Raw genomic sequence first — 19,705 nt, forward strand, 5'->3', positions numbered from 1 at the left:
AATAAAAACACACAATAAGTTTCTTTCTCTTTAAAGGAAAATTGCCAAGGATGCAGAAGGAAATGAAGATGATCAAAGATGAGGATGTGCATTTCAACCTGGGTGTGAAGAGGACCCCCTCCTTTCCCCACTGCCTGCAGCCAGGGGCTTCCCGAGGGAAAGCTCCCCCAAGACATCCCTTCCCAGAAGCTCTCCGGGGACCCTTTTCCCAGTTCCGGTATGAACCTCCTCCAGGAGATCTAGACGGATTCCCTGGGGTCTTCGAGGGAGGTGGGTCTCGGAAACGGAAGAGCATGCCCACGAAGATGCCCTACAGCCACCCTGCAGAAGAAGCCACTGTCGCCCTCCACTCTGAGGAGAGCAAAAACCACGGCCTTCCCAACCTGCCTTTGCTGTTCCCGCAGCCCCCGCGCCCCAAGTATGACTCTCAGATGATCGACCTGTGCAATGTGGGCTTCCAGTTCTACCGCAGCCTGGAGCACCTGGGGGGCAGGCCCGTCAAGCAGGAGCCCATTAAGCCCAGCGCCGTGTGGCCGCAGCCGACACCCCCGCCGTTCCTGCCCACGCCCTTCCCCTGCTACCCCAAAGTCCACCCGGGCCTCGTGTTCCCCTTGTTCGTGCCCTCGGCCTCGCCCTTCCCCTTCAGCCGGCACACCTTCCTGCCCAAGCAGCCCCCGGAGCCTCTGCTGCCCCGCAAAGCCGAGCCCCGGGAGAGCGAGGAGACCAAGCAGAAGGTGGAGAGGGTGGACGTGAACGTCCAGATCGACGACAGCTACTACGTGGATGTGGGCGGCGCGCAGAAGCGCTGGCAGTGCCCCACCTGCGAGAAGTCCTACACCTCCAAGTACAACCTGGTGACGCACATCCTGGGCCACAGCGGCATCAAGCCGCACGCGTGCACCCGCTGCGGGAAGCTCTTCAAGCAGCTCAGCCACCTGCACACCCACATGCTGACCCACCAGGGCACGCGGCCCCACAAATGCCAGGTGTGCCACAAGGCCTTCACCCAGACCAGCCACCTGAAGCGCCACATGATGCAGCACAGCGAGGTGAAGCCGCACAACTGCCGCGTGTGCGGCCGGGGCTTCGCCTACCCCAGCGAGCTCAAGGCCCACGAGGCCAAGCACGCCAGCGGGCGGGAGAACATCTGCGTGGAGTGCGGCCTCGACTTCCCCACCCTGGCCCAGCTGAAGAGGCACCTCACCACGCACCGCGGCCCCATCCAGTACAACTGCTCTGAGTGCGACAAGTCCTTCCAGTACCCGAGCCAGCTGCAGAACCACATGATGAAGCACAAGGACATCCGGCCCTACATCTGCTCGGAGTGCGGCATGGAGTTCGTGCAGCCCCACCACCTCAAGCAGCACTCCCTCACCCACAAGGTACTGCGGGGCCGCCGGGACACCCGCGCTGCTCCCCGCCGCTGACCCAGAGGAGCTCTCGCCCTGGACACGTGGCTTCCCTTACCCCAGCCCTGAGGTCCTTCCTTACCTTTAAATAGGGGGAACGATGAGACGAGAGACCATACATCAAACCCTTTCCCCAACCAGCCTTCCAGAGTCTAAGGCAGCCTAGAGATAAATAATGCAGACATTTGCAGAGGAGGGTGAGGAAGGATGAAGGAAACAGTTGCTTGTTGTGCCGTTGTTTCCCAGCCCCCCGGGAATCCCTACAGTTCAGTTTCTAGAAACTTCATCCAGGGCACTAGCACAGATCACCTCTGTGCTTGGGATGTAGTGAGAGCCTTCTTTTAGAGAATTCTCTTGGTCTTTTGCTGTCTAAGCAATGGCTACCTTTGGTTTGTTTTCTCCCTCAGCTATGAGACCTGCCTCTTATGCAGGGTCTCTGAGGGGAGCAGAGCTTGGCCAAGTCCGGCAGGGCCTGTGCTTCCCTGGGCTGAGCCCCTTCGTGGTTGGGTTCAGTGTCTTGTGATTTGTATTGTAGGAGGCAGGAGAAAGCATTCTTCTCTGTTTTTGGCTTGGTTTTATCTTCCCTACACTCAGGTCTTCTAGGAGAAATACAGGCCCAAGAGTCTTGAGTTTAACCTAGTTTGCAACCAAAGCCCTGGAGTCATTCAGGTTGAATTAAAACAAGGCCCTAGTGGTATCCCTGAAATCTTACCCCAGCTAAGCTGACTTCGGTCTGCTTTGAGCTTCCAAGACAGGAGTCTTGCCCCACTAACCCCTACCCTCCACCCTTGACCTCAAGTGGTTTGCTTTGCAGGAGAGAATTTTAGCAAGCCAGAGTTTCTAAAACATTCTTTAATTCTGAAAGGTCAGCGGAGGACTTTGCCCAACCAAGATAATGTTTCTGCTCTGCTATAATGAGTTTCATTCATTAGGTTAGGACAAAACACTGGGCATTTTTCTGGCTCTGCAGCAGAGATGAAGTGTGTGGCCTGCCCTATAAAAGGCACCTGTAGATACCATTTAGGGGGCAGTGCCTATCGCCTGCAGGAACCATCAACAAAGGACCTAGACTGAGATTCAGCCACAAAGGGGACCATTCACTTATTTCAGGGGCTCCTGCCTATGTGGAAAAGGAATCAAAGGTGCCTTTTAGAACATGTAAGATTCTATGAGATAGTAGAAAATGAAGTCAAAATGGAAGAAACAGCCTGTTGTCTAAAATAAGTTTCATTCGAATTAGGAAAATTTGAATTAGTAAAAATACATTTTAACTAGAGGTGTCAGCCTGAGAGGTAGTATTTATTGAAAACTTACTGTATGGCAGCTGTTTTATTTTCCATTTAATCCTCATTTGCTTCTCAAAGCTCTAAGGGCTACTCCTGATTTGCAGATAAGGACACCAGGGTATGGTGAGGTCACTCAGGGGTCTCTGACACCAGCACCTGAGTCTTGAACACTCTACAATCGAGATGTCCCTTCTTCCACCCCCATAGGCTCCCGCTCTGTGATTTCACTGATCCTATCAGAGAAACAACAGCTTCTTTTGTTGCCCCAAAGTTGTGTCCAGGCCCTGTTCACCTGCATTCTAGGCCAGCCCACATGTGAATCCTACTTTGGATGCACAAGTCTCTTTAAAGAATTCCAAAAACAGTGATAAGTAGAGATTTCTCCTTGGTTTTCAAGACACCTGGATCATTGCTAAGCCCAAAAAAAATCTTGAGAGAAGAAATTTTGAAACCCATTAAGAAAATATATTTCATTAATTTTACAATTTTAAACTCACTGTTAGAATATGCACTGCATTTTAAAAATTCATCTTCTTAGGGGGGGTATTAAATTTAATTTTTGAAGGAGGTTGATTTCTAAATCTCTTCCTTAGTATAAATCCACACTTACGTGCAATCATCTAGACTACAGAGTGTTTGACCTGGAAAGAACCCCTTAGTTGTCACAATCCACCACTTCCATCTTGAGATGAAAATCCTTCACCAGGAAAGGCTGCGGAACTGATCTAAAGCTTTGCAGCCAGTAAATGGCGGGGCAGAGACCTGAATCCACCCTTTAGTGCCCTGGGCTCACCAGAACTGAGGAATGGCACTTTTTTACCATGCCTCAAATTAAAGAAATGGAAATACAGGCAGAGAGACTCAGAGCCGAGCTCGGAATCCTTCCCTCCTTAGCCACTACGGATATCAGGCAATATAAGTTTTATAAGGTACAGTTGTTAACAAAGTAACTTGTCCTAATCCTGGAATAACCTTCATTTTAGTGTCCTGGTTCTCTAAGTTTTTCTTCCCCAAAGTCATTCTGGGTTAAGATGTCTTACAAAGACCTTTTCAGGAAAGTGGTGATTAATCAGGGTTAGCGAGTACTCTATTCGAGCCGAGTCCCTGGAAGTGCTCTCAATGGAGGGCATTGATGCTAAAGTATCAAACACTCCTCTCCACACAGCAAGGAAGCTAAAAAACCTCCCGTCCTGTTTTCTAGTTCAGACAGCTATCTCCTGCCAAATTTCTCTGTAGAAAGTGGCTGGCTTAGCGGAGGCTCTATAACCATGCCACACACAGGTCAGTATGGCCTGTGGGAACCCAGGGGACCAACTCAAGAGGGTGATTATCAAGTTATAATTTACTGAAGTGTGGATATATATCCTTTGTTCTTCTGGGATTTTCAGTGCCGCTAATGAGAACTCAAGAGGGCATTGGTTTTCAGGAGGGAAATGATAATAATCAGTTTAGAAGATTTTACTTTTTTCATTATCGTGAAAGCTGGATTATAGACTCATTTTGCATATCATTCTACAGTGCACTTACCAAAATCCTATTAATCCCCAAGAACTATTACTGTAGAATTAACCCCAGCAGCAGCAGGAACAGCGAAAGCAATAGCAAGAGCCAGCTCTAGTAGTCTGGCTAGTTTATGGTTTTCAAATGAAAAAAAAGAAAGATTATATAATCAATAGTTTTCAAGAAAATAGTAATTTAACAAGGCTAAAGCTTCACCATTTGAAGCTCTACATCTATCACCGAGCCGTTTTTGGATTTAGGTGGCGTAGAGCAAAACGAAGCCTGTAACCCCAGTGAAAGTGTGTTTCCTGTCAGCCCCCCCTTTTCTGAATCCTGTCTCCCTGCAGGGCGTAAAGGAGCACAAATGTGGGATCTGCGGGCGGGAATTCACCCTGCTGGCCAACATGAAGCGACACGTGCTAATCCACACCAACATCCGTGCCTACCAGTGTCACCTCTGCTACAAGAGCTTCGTACAGAAACAGACCCTCAAGGCGCACATGATTGTCCACTCGGATGTGAAGCCTTTCAAATGCAAGGTGGGCAGCGGCCCAGGGAGGACCCAGAGGGTTGTGCAAATGAATGATGGGGAAAGGTCCCCAGGGAACCTTCCACTTTACTCATCAGTGGGGCTGCCGAGGCTCAGAGTGGGTCCACAGCCAGCCCCAGCTCCCATCTGCTGCTCTGTCCCTCTGGCCACCACATCCGTGCTCAGGCCAGCCTGGTCCCTGAGTGCTCAGGGGTGGAGGCAGGCAGTAGGGGAAGGCCTGAGAGTTGGGAGACCCATTTGGAGATGAGGTTGTTAAAGGATGAAGGTGATGTGGAGAGCTCTTGCTCTAGATAGGACAGACCGGGTGTGGCCCTCTTCCCCTTGCAAGTCAGTGAGTAGGACACAGAAAGGAGCTAGAGAAGCTTCCAGCACAGTCCCTTCTCCTTTCCCCTCCTCCCCTCCTTCCCTCCTGACACTTGGGCTGAGCCATAGGTATATGTGAGGGTAGGCTGCCCAGAGAGGACAACAGGCATTCCGAAGCTAGCCCCTCGGAGGCCCTCAGAAATGCCTGCTTGGGCCGTGGCATAACAGCAAGCACAGTCATTTGAAGTGTTTGTCATTTGTGCCTAAGTACCTTGTAGCACAGAGATGGAGCATCTTTGTTAAAGTCTGTGTCAGACTAACTTGGTTTGGTTGGGTTCTCTTTTCATCAGCTGAGGAAACGTGTGAGCTGGAGATGTGCAAAGCCCCAGGCACCGCCCGGGCATTACTCAGAAATGCTCGGGCTACTCAGGGCTGTCCCCACACCCCAACATTGCTTCCCTTCTCCACCTCTGCAATGAGGAGGAATCTTGCTTGTGATTGGGTTTAATTCAAGTGATGTATAGGCCATGTCGCCCGGTCATGAAGAGGGCTGAGGGGGGAGAAGAGGGAAAACACCACATTCAGATGGCGTTAGAACCCATCTGCTCAAACTGCAAGTTTTCTTTCTCTCGCACTGTGCATCTGACGGGTCCAAATGCTGTTCTCTGCTGATCCATATTCCTGAAGCCGGGTTCCCTGCTTCCAGGGGCTGTTCCTGCTGTAATCTCTGCCATGTGTCCCCGCTGAAGGAATCCCCTGTGAAGCTGACTTCTTTCCTGTGTTGGCAACTCTTGGATGGGGTGAGGGGTCAGCGAGCAGAGCTTCCCTAGACCTGTGCGGGCATTGTCCGGAGGGGGGAGAGGGAGGTTTCTCCCTCCAGCCCTTTTCCTGCCACCCACTTCTGTTTCCCCTCCTTTTCTTCAAGTTTCCAGTGGCTTGAAAGTCAATTTATGTCTATCTAAAGGGGGAGTAAGCTGCTGCACGCAGGATGGACTACATAATTTTCAGGGCCTCTGCAAAATGGAAATGCAAGGCCCCATGTTCCAACATTATTAGGAATTTCAAGATGATGAAAGTGGAGCATTCAACCAAACTGAAGACCCTCTGAGTATGGGTGCTGTGCCGCATACCCATGCAGCCAGCCCTGGCTGCACTCTACAGAACACCACTTCTTTCTCTCTTTGGGTACTTCTTTGATTTCTTTCCCACATCATTGAGTCCCTAGAGCACTTCACATTTAACAGGGCTGTTCCTTCCTGCAAGGGGTTTAATGTTTCCCACAATGGAGGTGCAAGCAGGTCTCTTTGCTATTCTTCATTCCTTGTGTTAAGTTTCTTCTTGAGCTTCAAGCATGAACTGTGTTTTTCATCTCATGGACTGGTGATGGAGTAAAGTTGTTAAAACATGAAGGGAGCCATCAGCATAGTTTATAGTCCCCTAAAAATCCACCCCTCTCCAGTCCAGCCATCTCCCACCTCCACTTCATCAATTCTGGTCCAGCAATAAGTGGTACAACCAGGCGGAAAATGTCCCTGAAATGGAGGGATATGTCAGGGGGCAGAGCCAATGCAGGCTGTGTACGATTTGGGGGCACAGAGGCAGTTCTGCTTCTCTACCCTCAGGGGGCCTGGAGGATTTCTTGGCCAGGTAGTATCTGAGGATCTAGAGGGTTCTCTCTATTACCAGTGCACAGAAGACTGCACAGTGTGATGCAGCCTGGGCCCTAAGATGCAGTGAGCCATGCCGGCTTGATGCTTCAGGTCTCCCTTCATGAACAGCGCCCCGCCTCATGCACCCCAATGGTGGTGCACCGTACATGGCTCAAAGGGTGTCTGGTGGTCAGCTTTACAGTTCAGAAACTCCATTTTACCTCTTCTTTGAGAGTTGATTAGGCTCCAGATGTCTGGTCCACACCATCAGAACCCATAAGAGGGTAGTGTATAGGAGTTTATAAAGGAGAATGCCAGCTTTGAAACAATGCACAGTTTATATGTTACAATGGGAGATGGGCCCAGCACAGGAATTGGACTGGTCATTCGCAAAGGTCACTTCTTCCTGGTGCGTAAGTCCTCTCAGGAGACCCCACTATAGGTCAGGAGGCTGCCTAGAGAGTGTGATCTACCATTAGACAAAAAGAATTGGATGTGAAAGGGCATTCTTGTCAAACTTAGGTGGCCCTTCTTTGTTCTCAGACATTTCTGAAACAAGAATGGGTATCAATCACCTCGATCTAGAGCCCTCTGTCTTCTACAAAGAGCCAAAGGCATACTGCCAGGTTCTTCCTCTCCCTGTCCCTATCTCCCTGCAAATGTCACCCTGCTTGGTGTCCTCTTTGTACCATCATCCTTCTTCATTTCAAAAGACTTTCAGAGCAGGTCTGAGTTCCCAGATTAGGTAACAAGGCTCTTTGTGTTTGTAAACTAGCTCCAGATCCCACTGTCGGGTGGGCCATCTCGAGATGGTATCCTGTGGACCTTACTTCCCATCCATGCCATGCTGGATTCTTGGAAATCTAGCCCTGGGTGACTGTTGCTGGGGGCGTGGGATTCGGAAGAAGGATGGAGGGCCATGTGCTTATCTCTCATGGCTCATGGTCACCCGAGATCAATGGTTGGCTGGCTGCTCAATGATGTTGGAGAACAGGCCCAGATGACTGAATTGAAGCTTTATTGTGGTAACAGGGAAGAGTTATTCACTTCCCACCATTGAAATGGCTGGACAGAAGAGGCAGGCCTCACTCCAGACTCACTCCAAGAGCTAGCTCTACCTCCTTTACCCAAAAACTCACATCAAGCAAGATTCTTTTAGTAACAGATTCTAATTTCTTGGAATTCTCACCATTAAAATTTCTTCCTCACATAAATCCCACCTCCTGTTGCAACATGAACTGGTTCTTTCCAGCCATGTGCTCAGTGGAAACAGCTGTCTCTAGCAAGCAGAAATGTTCTCTCACTGTGGGCTTAGGCATTAACAATAGGATGGAAAATTAGAGGAGCAGAAAGGTTTCCATTCCATGTTTCTTTTTTCTTTTTTTTTTTTTCCCTTATAAAACAGTTACTGCCCCTCTGGGCTCTTTTGCTATTGGCTCTACTTCTGGGCTCCTTGATTTTCGGAGCCAGCTGGAATGTTTCCACAGACCTGTGCCTGTAGACTGAAGCCACTTTTCAGAAATCTGCCTCGCAGATTCTGGGTCTGCACTCCTGGGTTGATTCGGGTAGTACCCTTGTAGCGGCCGCACTCCTTAACAGCAAAGAACCAGCTGCCGTCTTTGGGAAACCTGTCCAGGAAAAGCAGCAGCCATCCAGAATTTCCGGGACAAATTCTCTTTTGAGATGGGTGAAGCCGGGAGCTGCCTGAGTTATGAATCACCAGGTCATCTGCAGCCTTGTCTGCAGCAGAGAGCTGGAGGCTGGAGGGCAGAGCTGTTAGAAGAGCGGCGAGGTCTCTCTCCAAAGGTCCCCACCACCCCCGCCCAACTGGCTCCGTCTTCCCCTCATGCTCTTTGATGCTCTAAGATGGGAGAAATCAGATGGAGGACTTCAGGGGGGCCCTAGGCTCGGGGTCAGGGTTTTCAGGCTGGCATTGAGGGGGTTAAGGCAGTGACCAGATAGGAGCTTTTTGGCAGCAAAGCCCTCCTCAGCAGAAGGAAGGATATAGCTGTACGAACTGCCTGCTTAACAATGCCTCACATGTCCCCAGGGGCCCGCCTGCAAATAGATTTCATCTTGCTTTCTCTTGTACTTTTCAAAGCTTCCTGTTTTCTCACGGTCCTTTTGGACAGTTTACAGTCTCTCTCTCCCTCCCTCCCTCTCTCTCTTAGAGGAAAGGAACACCCTTCTTATGAAAAGAGAGAGGGAGAAGAATGTGAGGGAAGGCAGCTGAGCGGAGGCTGCTCTGCTCAGCGGCAGGCCGTGGCTCTCTGACCTTTTCTCTCAGAACAGGAAAACACAGGCTTCCTGGTGCATCTCGGTTCTGAAGCTCGCATCAGGCTGCTTGGGGCGAGGTAGTGTGCTTCTTCTGGCTTTGTGGCCTCTGGCCCCAGCCCAGGGGCTGCCCGCTGCCATCACCCTGTCTCCAGCGGCCACAGCCCACCTCTCCGCGGCTGCTGGCTGTCAGCATAGCCCCTGGGGCTGTTGGGAAGTGCCAGAGGGGCCTCCAGGCCCTGGACCAGGGAGGAAAAGGGCACCAGGAGGCCAGGACCAGGAGGTCTGGAGCAGACGGGACATCTGCCAGCTGTTCAAAAGGCAGACTGAGGACTGGGAGAGCCAGATAATGGGCTGCAATCTAGGACGAATCTTCTCTTTCCGTCCACACTTTCCAGGGCTGGGTCAGGCACAGCTGCTTGCACTTCTGTTGTGCCTCAAGTATCCCGGCAGGCATTCACGCAGAGGACTCCTCATTTGGTCCTTCCTTTAATATTCTCCTCATCTACAAAGGTTTTTCAATTTCTGACGTGTAAGAGAATCTACTATGTACACCAACAATGCTAGTAATAGGAACTTTATTTTGCTTTGACTATTTGCCAAGCCCTTTACACGAATTATCTCCTTTGATCTTCCCAACAACACATCTAAGAAACAATGATTATCATCAACATTTGACAGAAGAGACAAGGAGCACGTTCTCTGTCCTTCTGTGTTCTCACCTCATCTCTCTGCTCTGACATCTCACAGCCTAATGAGCCATGCAACCATTTTTAAAGGGTGGTTCCAAATATTTATTTCAGTTTTTTATTCAGTTTTGAGGCCACCTCCCTCTTAGAAAGCGGGTGGCTGGAGAAGCTGAGATGTGATGTCAGAGGCACACTGATGCTGCCCGTTAGCGTACGCGACAGTTCAAGCGGGGGGCACGCTGGTTGGGATGGACCACCTGCAAGATGGACTCAGTGAACTCACCACTGCGGCGGCTTCCTCCACCACTCCTATTTTAATCTCCGCAGACCTTGGCAGGAGATGACTCAGCAAGTCCTGACGTGGGCAAGCCCTTGGCTTCACGTCTCTGGGTGAAGGAGGCCTTGGCTTCCATGGCTCCATTCCTCTTCCCTCCAGCCCAGCTCCCCTCCCCTCCCGCAGCGCAGTGATTCTGCGCGGAGCTCACGTCTCGAACTCCACCCAAGAGCGCCGTCATTCACGGACCCCATCCTCTCTGTCTGGCCTCTCTTCACTCATGGTGTCCGAGAGGTGTCTCTCTGAGTTCCACAGACATGAAATATCTCTATATGCCACGTGAGGACCATCTTCTGGGAAAGATGCTCTGGATAAGGACCAAAGGGCTTTGTGGAGGGTCAGAGCTGAGAGGGGGGAGCTAGGAGCCTATCATCAAGATGGGAATGGAGCCCAGCTACCTCAGGTCCTGAGTGAGTTGGCTTTATTCTCCTGCCGTTGAGGATTTTACCTTGCAAATTAATCTGTATAGGAGTAGTGGGGGAAGGAAGAGAGCTGCTCTTTAGAACTTTGCATGAGGTAATGATATTTTCCTGACTCATTTGTTTATTTCCCCAGTCAAATACTTAGATACTTAATGAAGTGCACCGAGTGTGCAGCCCTGGGCTTGATATTGAGGCTGGCTACATAGAAAGGGAAGACAGCCCTTGCATCGGAGACTACTTGGGGTGCTGTTTAGAGCCCCAGACACCATTATGATGCACATCTCTGCGTGTGGAGTTGGGGTTAGATGGGTCCTTGGGGCAGGTGAATTGCAGAGGCTACACTGCCCCCAAAGTCTCAGCATGTGTGACAGCAACAAGCAGCTGATCATCACCACAATGGTAATAGTTACCATGCCTGTGGTGTAGGGTTGACTGAAGTGTCAGAAAATACCTAATGAAGAGACTTTATCCTTATGTCAAAACAAAAACAAAGTGCACTCTCACATTCTTCAAGGTTAGGCTAAAATTCCATCTCCTTTATGAAACCCTTTCAGACCGGCCCAACTTGTAATACCTCAGCAACCACAGATAATAGCTGAAAAAGAAGTTCCTCCCATTGTGGGAGCCAAGTGAAGAAGGTACCAATCGCTTCCTTTTGATGACCTCTCTCTGGCCTAGAGGACCATGAGACCCCATTCATGCTTGGACTAGTGCAGTAACCTAATCAATCTTTCAGCCTTCAGCTTCTTTCCCTCTACATCCCTTGTAACTAACCACTCACTGCTTTTTCTTTCATTAATTTTTCTGCTGCAAGATACCCCACCTCTTCACTCACTCAACGGATCCTTCCTGAGGACCTATCATGTGTCAAGCTGATATTAGGCAGGGAATACAATAAAAAGGCAGGCAGAGCCTTCAAGAATGTTTCAGCCTACTGGATGAGAACATATCTGAAACAAATGCTAAGGCTCGGGGACAACAAAAGCACCCCCCTCACCCAAGCAGCTACTTCTGGTTTACACCTTCTGCATCTGCACACATTGCCTTTGAAAAGAAGGTTCTATTTTTCCAAAAGAAGTTGGAGGATCACTGTTGTAGTCCATCATGTATTTGCACTTTGATGGAAATAGAAATGATGAAAAAGACCAAATGTGGTGGCTCGTGCCTGTAATCCTAGCACTCTGGGAGGATGAGGCGGGAGGATCACTTAAGGTCAGGAGTTCAAGACCAGCCTGAGTAAGAACAAGACCCCATTTTTACAAAAAATAGAAAAAATTAGCTGGGTTTGGTGGCGTGCACCTGTAGTCCCAGCTACTTGGCAGGCTGAGGCAGGAGGATTACTTGAGTCCAGGAGTTTGAGGCTAAGGTGAGCTGTAATGATGCCACTGCACTCTAGCTGGGGCGACAGAGTGAGACTCTCTCAAAAAAAAAGAAAAAGAGATGAATAAAACATATTTACTTTTTGTTTACTTGAGATAATACTCTCACTACTTCGAATTTCTACCCAGAGAAAAGACACACTCCTTCCTTAAATGTCTTTTTGTTCCTTTTAACTTTGAAATCCATCCTAATAATTAGCAAATTTAAAAATTGGAAAAGCATTGCTGGATACAGTGTAACAGAAGGGTTATATTGGGGGAGACACAGTATGGTGTGATGGTTGACCCTGTGGCCTCTGGTGTCCAATGGCCTCAGTTCATTATCCCAGCCCCAGCACCCACGAGTTGTGTGCCTTGGCCAAGAGATTTAAGCCCTCAGCTTGCCCATCTGTAAAATGGGGGTGGCAATCTGTCTCATAGGAATGGTACAAGAATTAAATAAGATATTCCATGGCAGACTTAGAACAATGCAGCCCATATTATAAATGCTCCATAAATATTAAACACATGATTATGCCCTTATTAGTAAAGGCAGCACTTTTAGTCACTGCTTGTCAGATCAGCATTTCTCCTTTCCCAAAGGTTTCATTCAAAAGAAGCTTTGCAAACATTGAGATGTTTATCTAAAGTTTAAAGATTCCTGTGTTCCAGGAACAAATCTTGTGAACACATCTTTACCTGCTCTGCCTCTGAGGCTGGGCAGAATCTTGCCCCTTCCTGACTTCCATGGAAACATTTTTTTTTTTTTTTTTGGAAACAGTTTAAAATGCCAAGGTCCAAACTAAGTAGAAATGGTGTGGACTGGAGCACTTCTGTCCTTCGTGGGCCTGGATGGGGGTTCACCCTGGCAGAGTAACCTGTGTTCTCCTCCTCTCTGTCTCCGACAGCTATGTGGGAAGGAATTCAACCGGATGCACAACCTGATGGGCCACATGCACCTGCACTCAGACAGCAAACCCTTCAAGTGCCTCTACTGCCCGAGCAAATTCACCCTGAAGGGGAACCTGACGCGCCACATGAAGGTCAAGCACGGCGTCATGGAGCGGGGCCTTCATTCCCAAGGTAATTGCTCGGCCTGGTGGAAGCCCCGTGCTGCCTATAAAGTCCAGTGGGGAATGAGTGGGAGCTGCGTTTGGCTGTATGGGGCATTGCTTTGGGAGGGAGGTTAGTCTTATCGAAAAGGGGAGCATAATTTTCCAGACCACAGCAGAGTAGCAGGAAGAGATTTATAATGCTGCTAGAAGAAATATAATGCTGATGTCTGCAGGAAGCAAGTAAAAGTGAATTAGAGTAAATTGGAACATAATGATAGTGATGCCAGCCGGTACCATTTTTGGTTCCTTTGTTCCAGACACTGCCTCAGATGCCTTATCTCCCTTAATCTTCATGGCAACTCCAGGCTGGAGGGACTTCGGTTGTCTGTCTTTTACAGACGGGGGAATTGAGGTTTCAAGAGATTAATTTTCCCAGAGGTGCTCAGCTGAAAAGTGGCAGAGTCAGGATATGAACCCAAACCTTTCTGACTCTATAGCCTTTATTGAGTGCACTTCATCACATTGCTGTTAAAGGGCATGTGATTTTTCTTTCCTTTTTAGACAACAGGTCTGCAAGCTCTGCTGCTAGCAGAAGTGTGTTGTAGCAGGCTAGGTCTCCCCTACCCATTCACGCCCAGACGCACCCCAGGATGATTTTCCTGCTCGGGCGGGTAGAGAGCAGGGGCTTACGTCTCCCCAGCTGAGTCCCAACTGAACTATTGAAAAGGTCTCTCCTCTTTTACCTTCTCAGTCCCAGGGCCCTTGGCAGTGAAGAGAGTATGTTCCAGATCTCCTGAATTCAGCAGGGTTGCTCCTTAGTCACTTCACCAGTACTGCAATAAACAGGCAATAGATGCACCTCTGTGCAACACAGTGAGCTACACACAGTGGCAGATATGAGGGGAACGAGACTACCTTTCCCTCTAGAAGGTCTGTGGGGGGAGAGAGAAGACAGTTTTACACATAATTTACAAAATCATATTAACTGCTATGATCCCATGAAAGACACTGTGTCATTCTCACAGGCCTAGAGGTATGACATAAACTGCTCAAGGTCAAATAGCAAGTCTGAAGGCAGAACTGGGATTCCAACTCAAGAATTTCTAAAGCGAGCCAGTGCTCACTACCCTAGGCAAAAATACGGGGTGACGTGTTTGCGTGTGCTACTTCTCCCACTCCCTTACCAAAGAGGGAGTCAAATGGGCCCACATATTCGGAAATCAGATACACACATGCACATACAGCAGAAAACAAAATGCTTGTAGTTTTCAGGTTTTCACAGCACTCACTGAGTTTATGGTGACTCCTGGGTCATCACAAAACAAGGGCTGGACTTTATGCAAAGGCCCTGAAAAAATTCTTGTTAAAAAAAAAGCAATTTTTTTCCTGAGAACGTTTTTCTCCTGAATTATTCATTGAATCTCTAGTTGCCTGAGCCACTTCCCAAGTGAGGCTTGGATTTTTCCAGAAGAAGTGAAGTGTGCTCAGTCTTCAGGACAGTAGACATACAAGGCAATGAGGAGAAAACGCTCCATCTCAAAGCCTGGCCTGGTCACCGGAATTGACGCTCAGATCCTAAAAGGCACCAAATGTCTCTGTCATTCTGGAAAAATAAAGAGCATCACGATATGTCAGAAGGTTGCTTTGAAAGTTTTTAACAGACTTTCAATAATTTTAATGTTTTCATCTACAAATGGTGTTAGCATTTTTTTTCACTCTAGTTTTCAAAATGGCTCAAAAAAATCATTAAAAAGGTCCTCCCTCTCCCCTGACAAGATTAAAGATATAAACGGCTTTGTTGTCTGACGATACCATAAAGTCTGCAAAGTTGGGCATCAGCGCCCCTACTTTTCCTTTGCACACCCTCACCCCAGAAGCCTGGTCGGGCTGCACCCCAGGGCCCTCCCTTCCTGTTTTTCCTCTTTAGCATCCCTGACTGTTCCTCAGGACCTCACAGATGCGATCAAATGAAACACTACCACACCAAAAAGCCCAGCCCTAGAGGCCCTCGAACTGAAACAAACACTGAGGCCCCCCAAATCACCGTGCCCAACAGCAGGGACTTTATGGGCTCCCCGGAGGACCTCTGTATGCCCTCTCTGCTCTGTCAGTGCACAGAGAGCACAGTCATGGGCGGCCTCCGCAGCCCCAGACGGAATCTGTTTTCTTCAAGATGAAAATACCTTTATTATTGCTTTACTTTTTTCTTGTGGAAAAATATATGCTCACTGTAAAAAATAAAATAGAAATACATTAGAAGTTATTACTAAAAGAAAATGTTCATCAATTTTGAGGTTTTGGCATACATCCTTCCAGACATTTTTTGATAGAGATAGCTAGCTAGCTAGCTAAACTTGGGTCTGCATGATAAAAATATATACATACATAATACGTATATATGTTTTTTACTTAAAATATATTGAGAATAGCTTTTTATGATCATTAGTAGGTCTCTGCATCACCTACACATGGTTCATTGTATGGCTATACCATTATTTATTTAGTCGAACCTCTATTGTTAAATACAAAACTTGTTTTCACAGCTTCACTATAATTAAAAATGTGGTGAGGCCGGGCGCGGTGGCTCACGCTTGTAATCCTAGTACTCTGGGAGGCCGAGGCGGGTAGATCGCTCAAGGTCAGGAGTTCGAGACCAGCCTGAGCAAGAGCGAGACCCCGTCTCTACTAAAAAATAGAAAGAAATGATCTGGACAACTAAAAAAATATATATATAGAAAACATTAGCAAGGCATGGTGAAGCATACCTGTAGTCCCAGCTACTCTAGAAGGATCGCTTGAGCCCAGGAGTCTGAGGCTGCTGTGAACTCACTCTAGCCGGGGCAACAAAGCGAGACTGTCTCAAAAAAAAAAAAAATGTGGTGATAAGCATCCTTACACATAAGTTTTGTGCACCTGCCTGCCTATTTTTTACAGTTTAAATTCTCAGTAGCATAATTGCTAAATCAGAGCTTATTTTTAAAGCTTTTGGTGCATGTTGCCAAATTCACCTTAAAGGGGTTATACCGATTTAGACAGTGTCTGTGACAAGCCTCCCATGTCCGCACCCTTCCTGGGAGTGATTATTTTTAAAATGTACAGTCAGAATACGTACGCCGGCACTGGGTCCGCACCCCACCCAGGTCCCACTGCCCTGAATTCTCGCTCTGCTCCGCTCCGCCAGGTTTGGGAAGGGGGCGGATCGCCCTGGCGCAGACGGCCGGTGTCCTGCGCAGTCTGGAGCAGGAGGAACCCTTCGACCTGTCTCAGAAGCGCGGGGCCAAGGGCCGGGTGTTCCAGTCGGACGGGGAGAGCGCCAGGGGCAGCCCCTGCCACGAGGACGACGACGAAGACAACTGCTACGAGGTGGAGCCCTACAGCCCTGGCCTGGGCCCCCACAGACAGCAGCGCTGCGCGCCCCAGGATCTGTGCACCAAGCCTGAGCAGGCCCCCGGGGCGCAGGGGGCAGCCTTCAAGGAGGAGGAGGAGGAGGACCTGCCCAGAGAAGAGTGGGAGAAGAGGAGCAAGGGCGACCGTGGGGTGGAGGGTTGCGCCAGCAGGGACGAGAGTCTCAGCCTCAGGGCTCTTCAGAGCACCCCGCGGGGCCCCTCTTTTTCTGATTACTTATACTTCAAGCACAGAGATGGGAGTTTAAAAGAATTACTGGAGAGGAAAATGGAAAAACAATCAGTGCTTTTAGGTATCTAAGTGAACAGCTTTAAGATTACATTTGGAAAATGAGAGCTAGGCAGTTCAAATATAGCTTTCTGCATGAACTGTCATTTGCTGGGGGCTGGCGGGTAGTGCCAATCTTCACAAATGGCTCAGACTAAATGAGCAGGGACCATCCTAGGCAATGCAAATGCTTCTCAGGTCATTCACTGGGCCCTTGCTACTGCTAACACACATGCAGGGGCTTCTGCGGTGTCATTTTATGGAGTATAAAGAACTGTGCATAGTCTTCTAGATATCTCATTGTAAGCTGATGCTGAGGTGCTTTACAAATTCTATTTTCCTTTGACTAATATGCAATACATGATAAATTTCTAGTTGCAAAAAATGGTGCTTGCCTATTTACCTATTAATAACTATTTAGTTGAATTAGTGAAAGCGATAATATTTTTCCTGATAGATGAAAATATTAGTAGTTGTATATATAAAAATAGCTTTTATTAAATAACCAAAAATACCAGAAATGACCCAGGAAGATGAGCTATTAAAGAGGATGTTTTCAAGTAGTTGCTGTAGTTAGATAAAATTTCAGGAGAAGATGAATAATTTTGACTTCTGGAATACCAGCCATATTTAGATTCCACCTGGAATACTTAGATTCTCTTGTTCTGCTTCAGCTACCCTCGTGGGGTGAGGCATTTGGAGCGTATTTTCAGATGCCCCGACAGTTCTCAGGGGCCCTGGCTCCCCAGATCACCCCCGTGTCCCGAGCAGAGCTCCCCCCCAGAGACCATGGTCACCAGGCTCTGAAGCCTCATGTCCCATAAGACAGCTGCAAGAAGTGTTGTCACCTGTGAGCAGGGCATCACTCCTCAGTGCTGGAGCTAAGGAGGTGACCTCGAGGAATTCTCCCTGAAATCTCAGCTCTGACTTATTCGGAGTGTTGGAAGAATCATCAGCTAATCGCTGGTAAGGAAGCCTCTGGGCTGTGTTCTCAGTGCTGACTGTACATTACAATCAACTGGGGAAGCCTTTTAAAAAATACTAAGACCAAGGCCTCACCCCCTGAGATCCTGATTTAATTGGTCTGGAGTGGAGCCCCAGGAGTCCTAGTCTCCAGATTGCCCCAGGTGATTCTTATGTGCAGCCACTGCTGAGAAAGATCGACTAGGCTGAAATAGCACTCACCTGGTCCTGTGGCTTCCAGAGCTCCTCCCACCAACTCCGTAAATATTCCTGTTCCCGGCTTCAAACTTGTTAAGGTAAGAACAGGAGACCACACAATCATACTGCTGATTTAGGCCCTCTTGCCTATTCTGTAAGAGCCTCACAAAAGGACCCACATGCACGCGTGCGCACGCGCGCGCGCGCACACACACACACACACACACACACACACACACACACACACTCTGAATAGATACACACGTTTTGCAATAGAAGATGATGCCTGTGATGTTTATGGTCACCTCATATGTTGAAAAATGCACGGCTGGCCTATGGTGACTGATTATTTCCTCCCAGATGCTGCACCTTGATTCCAGTGAGCAATGATAACTAAAAGGGTGTGTTGGTCCCTGCAAGGAGGCCTTAGCAATGACCCTGAGAAGAGCGACAATGACAAGGTGTTGCATATGTGACCGACCGTGAGCAGTGACCCTTTGGTACTGTCTGGGTTTATGTAACAACTGCCTTTTTCTTGGTAGTTTCAACTCCTATCTGTAGAGCTAGGTACTGTTTGTTATTTTGCTTCCTCTTTTCCCAAACTTCCAGTACAGTTCTTTAGAGACGTGTCCTTCTCCAGCTGCTGGGCGCCGCCTTTTCTGTGGGCCTAGGTGCTGCCCCGTTGGCCTCATCCTTCACCATGTGCTTGTCAGTCCCTGACCCATTTCTCCCATCACCTTGCCTCAAGCTCCTTCCTTCAGCTTCACCGCTACCCCCAAGTGCTACAGCTACCAAGCCCTGAGGTCAGAGCACCTGCAAAAGGGATGGAGAAGAGTCAGCTACCAAGCCCTGAGGTCAGAGCACCTGCAAAAGGGATGGAGAAGAGAAGATGTAGGTTTCTGTGGTTACAATCATGACTCTGGGCCAAGAGTTCCAATTCCTTAGAAGGGCAAGTTCCCTTCCATTCATGATTCATTTAGCTCATCAGTGCCTCTGCTGAAGGTGCTCTGGAGGCTGGCAGAGGAGTCTGTGGGGCCTTCAGCTCTGAGGGTCCAGCTACATATTTATTCATAGAGCAGCCATGTGTTGAGGGCCTGCTGGGTGCCGTGCTGACCACACATGCTGCGGACTGCCAGCTGGGACCGAGTGTGCCTGGCTGGAATAGGAACCAGGGAGATCTAGAGTAGCAGGCTCTAGTCCTTTCCAACCAAAACAAATCACGGGAGAATGTTTGAGGAACCAGCTAATGTTGAGATGGAGAGAGTGCGGTCTAGAACGGTGGTTTTCCAACTGTGTTTTGAGGAGCCGGAGGTCGCCCTTAGGCCCCCGAAGGGCTGCTGAGGGGTGAGGGGAGAAACACTCAGTGCCCCATGCTCACTTCTCTCAGAGCGGCTCAAGTTTCGTCTGTGTTGAATGTTAGCATTCCAAGTCACATTTTATTTGGAGGGAAGAAAAAAGGTAGGTCTAGGAGAAGTAACAAAAATTTATTATGGAGTGTATTCCAAGGCCTGTTTTTAGTTTTTGACTCTGTGTAGGAGAGACTTAATTAGATCTAACCTGATGGTTAATACGGCACTGACCTTCCGAGAACCAAGGCTAAAACCTTGGTTTTGTATGTTGAGTGACCAACATCCTGGTTTGCCTGGGACAGAACTTATTTAGACCTGTTGTCCCAAGGGTAATTACTAATAATGTCACCTTTATTCTCAAAAGTATCCCAGTTTGGGTGAGAAATGACATGGACACCCTGTGCATGAGCACAGAGCTGAGGGAGGGGTTGGCCAACCTTGCCTAACGAGGAAAACTGCAAGGGGAGCCATGGGGCCATCTCAGAAAACTGAGGGATCAAGCCTTCCAAGGTTACAGCACACCAAGGCCAGGACAGCATGACACTCATCACTCTGTGACACCCTGAAAATAGGTCGCTACCAAATGCTTTCCAGGCTTTTGACCACTTTGAATCAGCCAATGGACCAGCCAAGTGGCATATTTTTCTTTTATCCTTTTTATTCATTCCTTTGATTACCACTCTTGTTGCCTTTC

The 19,705-nt window shown here is 48.6% G+C and overlaps 1 protein-coding gene across 1 annotated transcript in view; it reads left to right on the plus strand.

Annotated features, from left to right (window-relative positions):
* Window positions 1-17,335, plus strand: part of ZNF366 (zinc finger protein 366) — a 62,444-nt gene extending 45,109 nt beyond the window's left edge. Inside the window, exons 2-5 of the mRNA XM_012664589.1 lie at window positions 37-1,382; window positions 4,543-4,734; window positions 12,683-12,857; window positions 16,011-17,335. Coding sequence (XP_012520043.1) covers window positions 51-1,382; window positions 4,543-4,734; window positions 12,683-12,857; window positions 16,011-16,534 — 2,223 coding nt within the window. The 5' untranslated portion in view covers window positions 37-50 and the 3' untranslated portion in view covers window positions 16,535-17,335. The remainder of the gene's footprint in view (window positions 1-36; window positions 1,383-4,542; window positions 4,735-12,682; window positions 12,858-16,010) is intronic.
* Window positions 17,336-19,705: the final 2,370 nt, after the last annotated feature.

The sequence above is a fragment of the Propithecus coquereli genome, unplaced genomic scaffold (genome assembly GCF_000956105.1).
Source record: "Propithecus coquereli isolate 6110/MARCELLA unplaced genomic scaffold, Pcoq_1.0 Scaffold9, whole genome shotgun sequence".
Taxonomy (NCBI): Eukaryota; Metazoa; Chordata; class Mammalia; order Primates; family Indriidae; genus Propithecus; species Propithecus coquereli.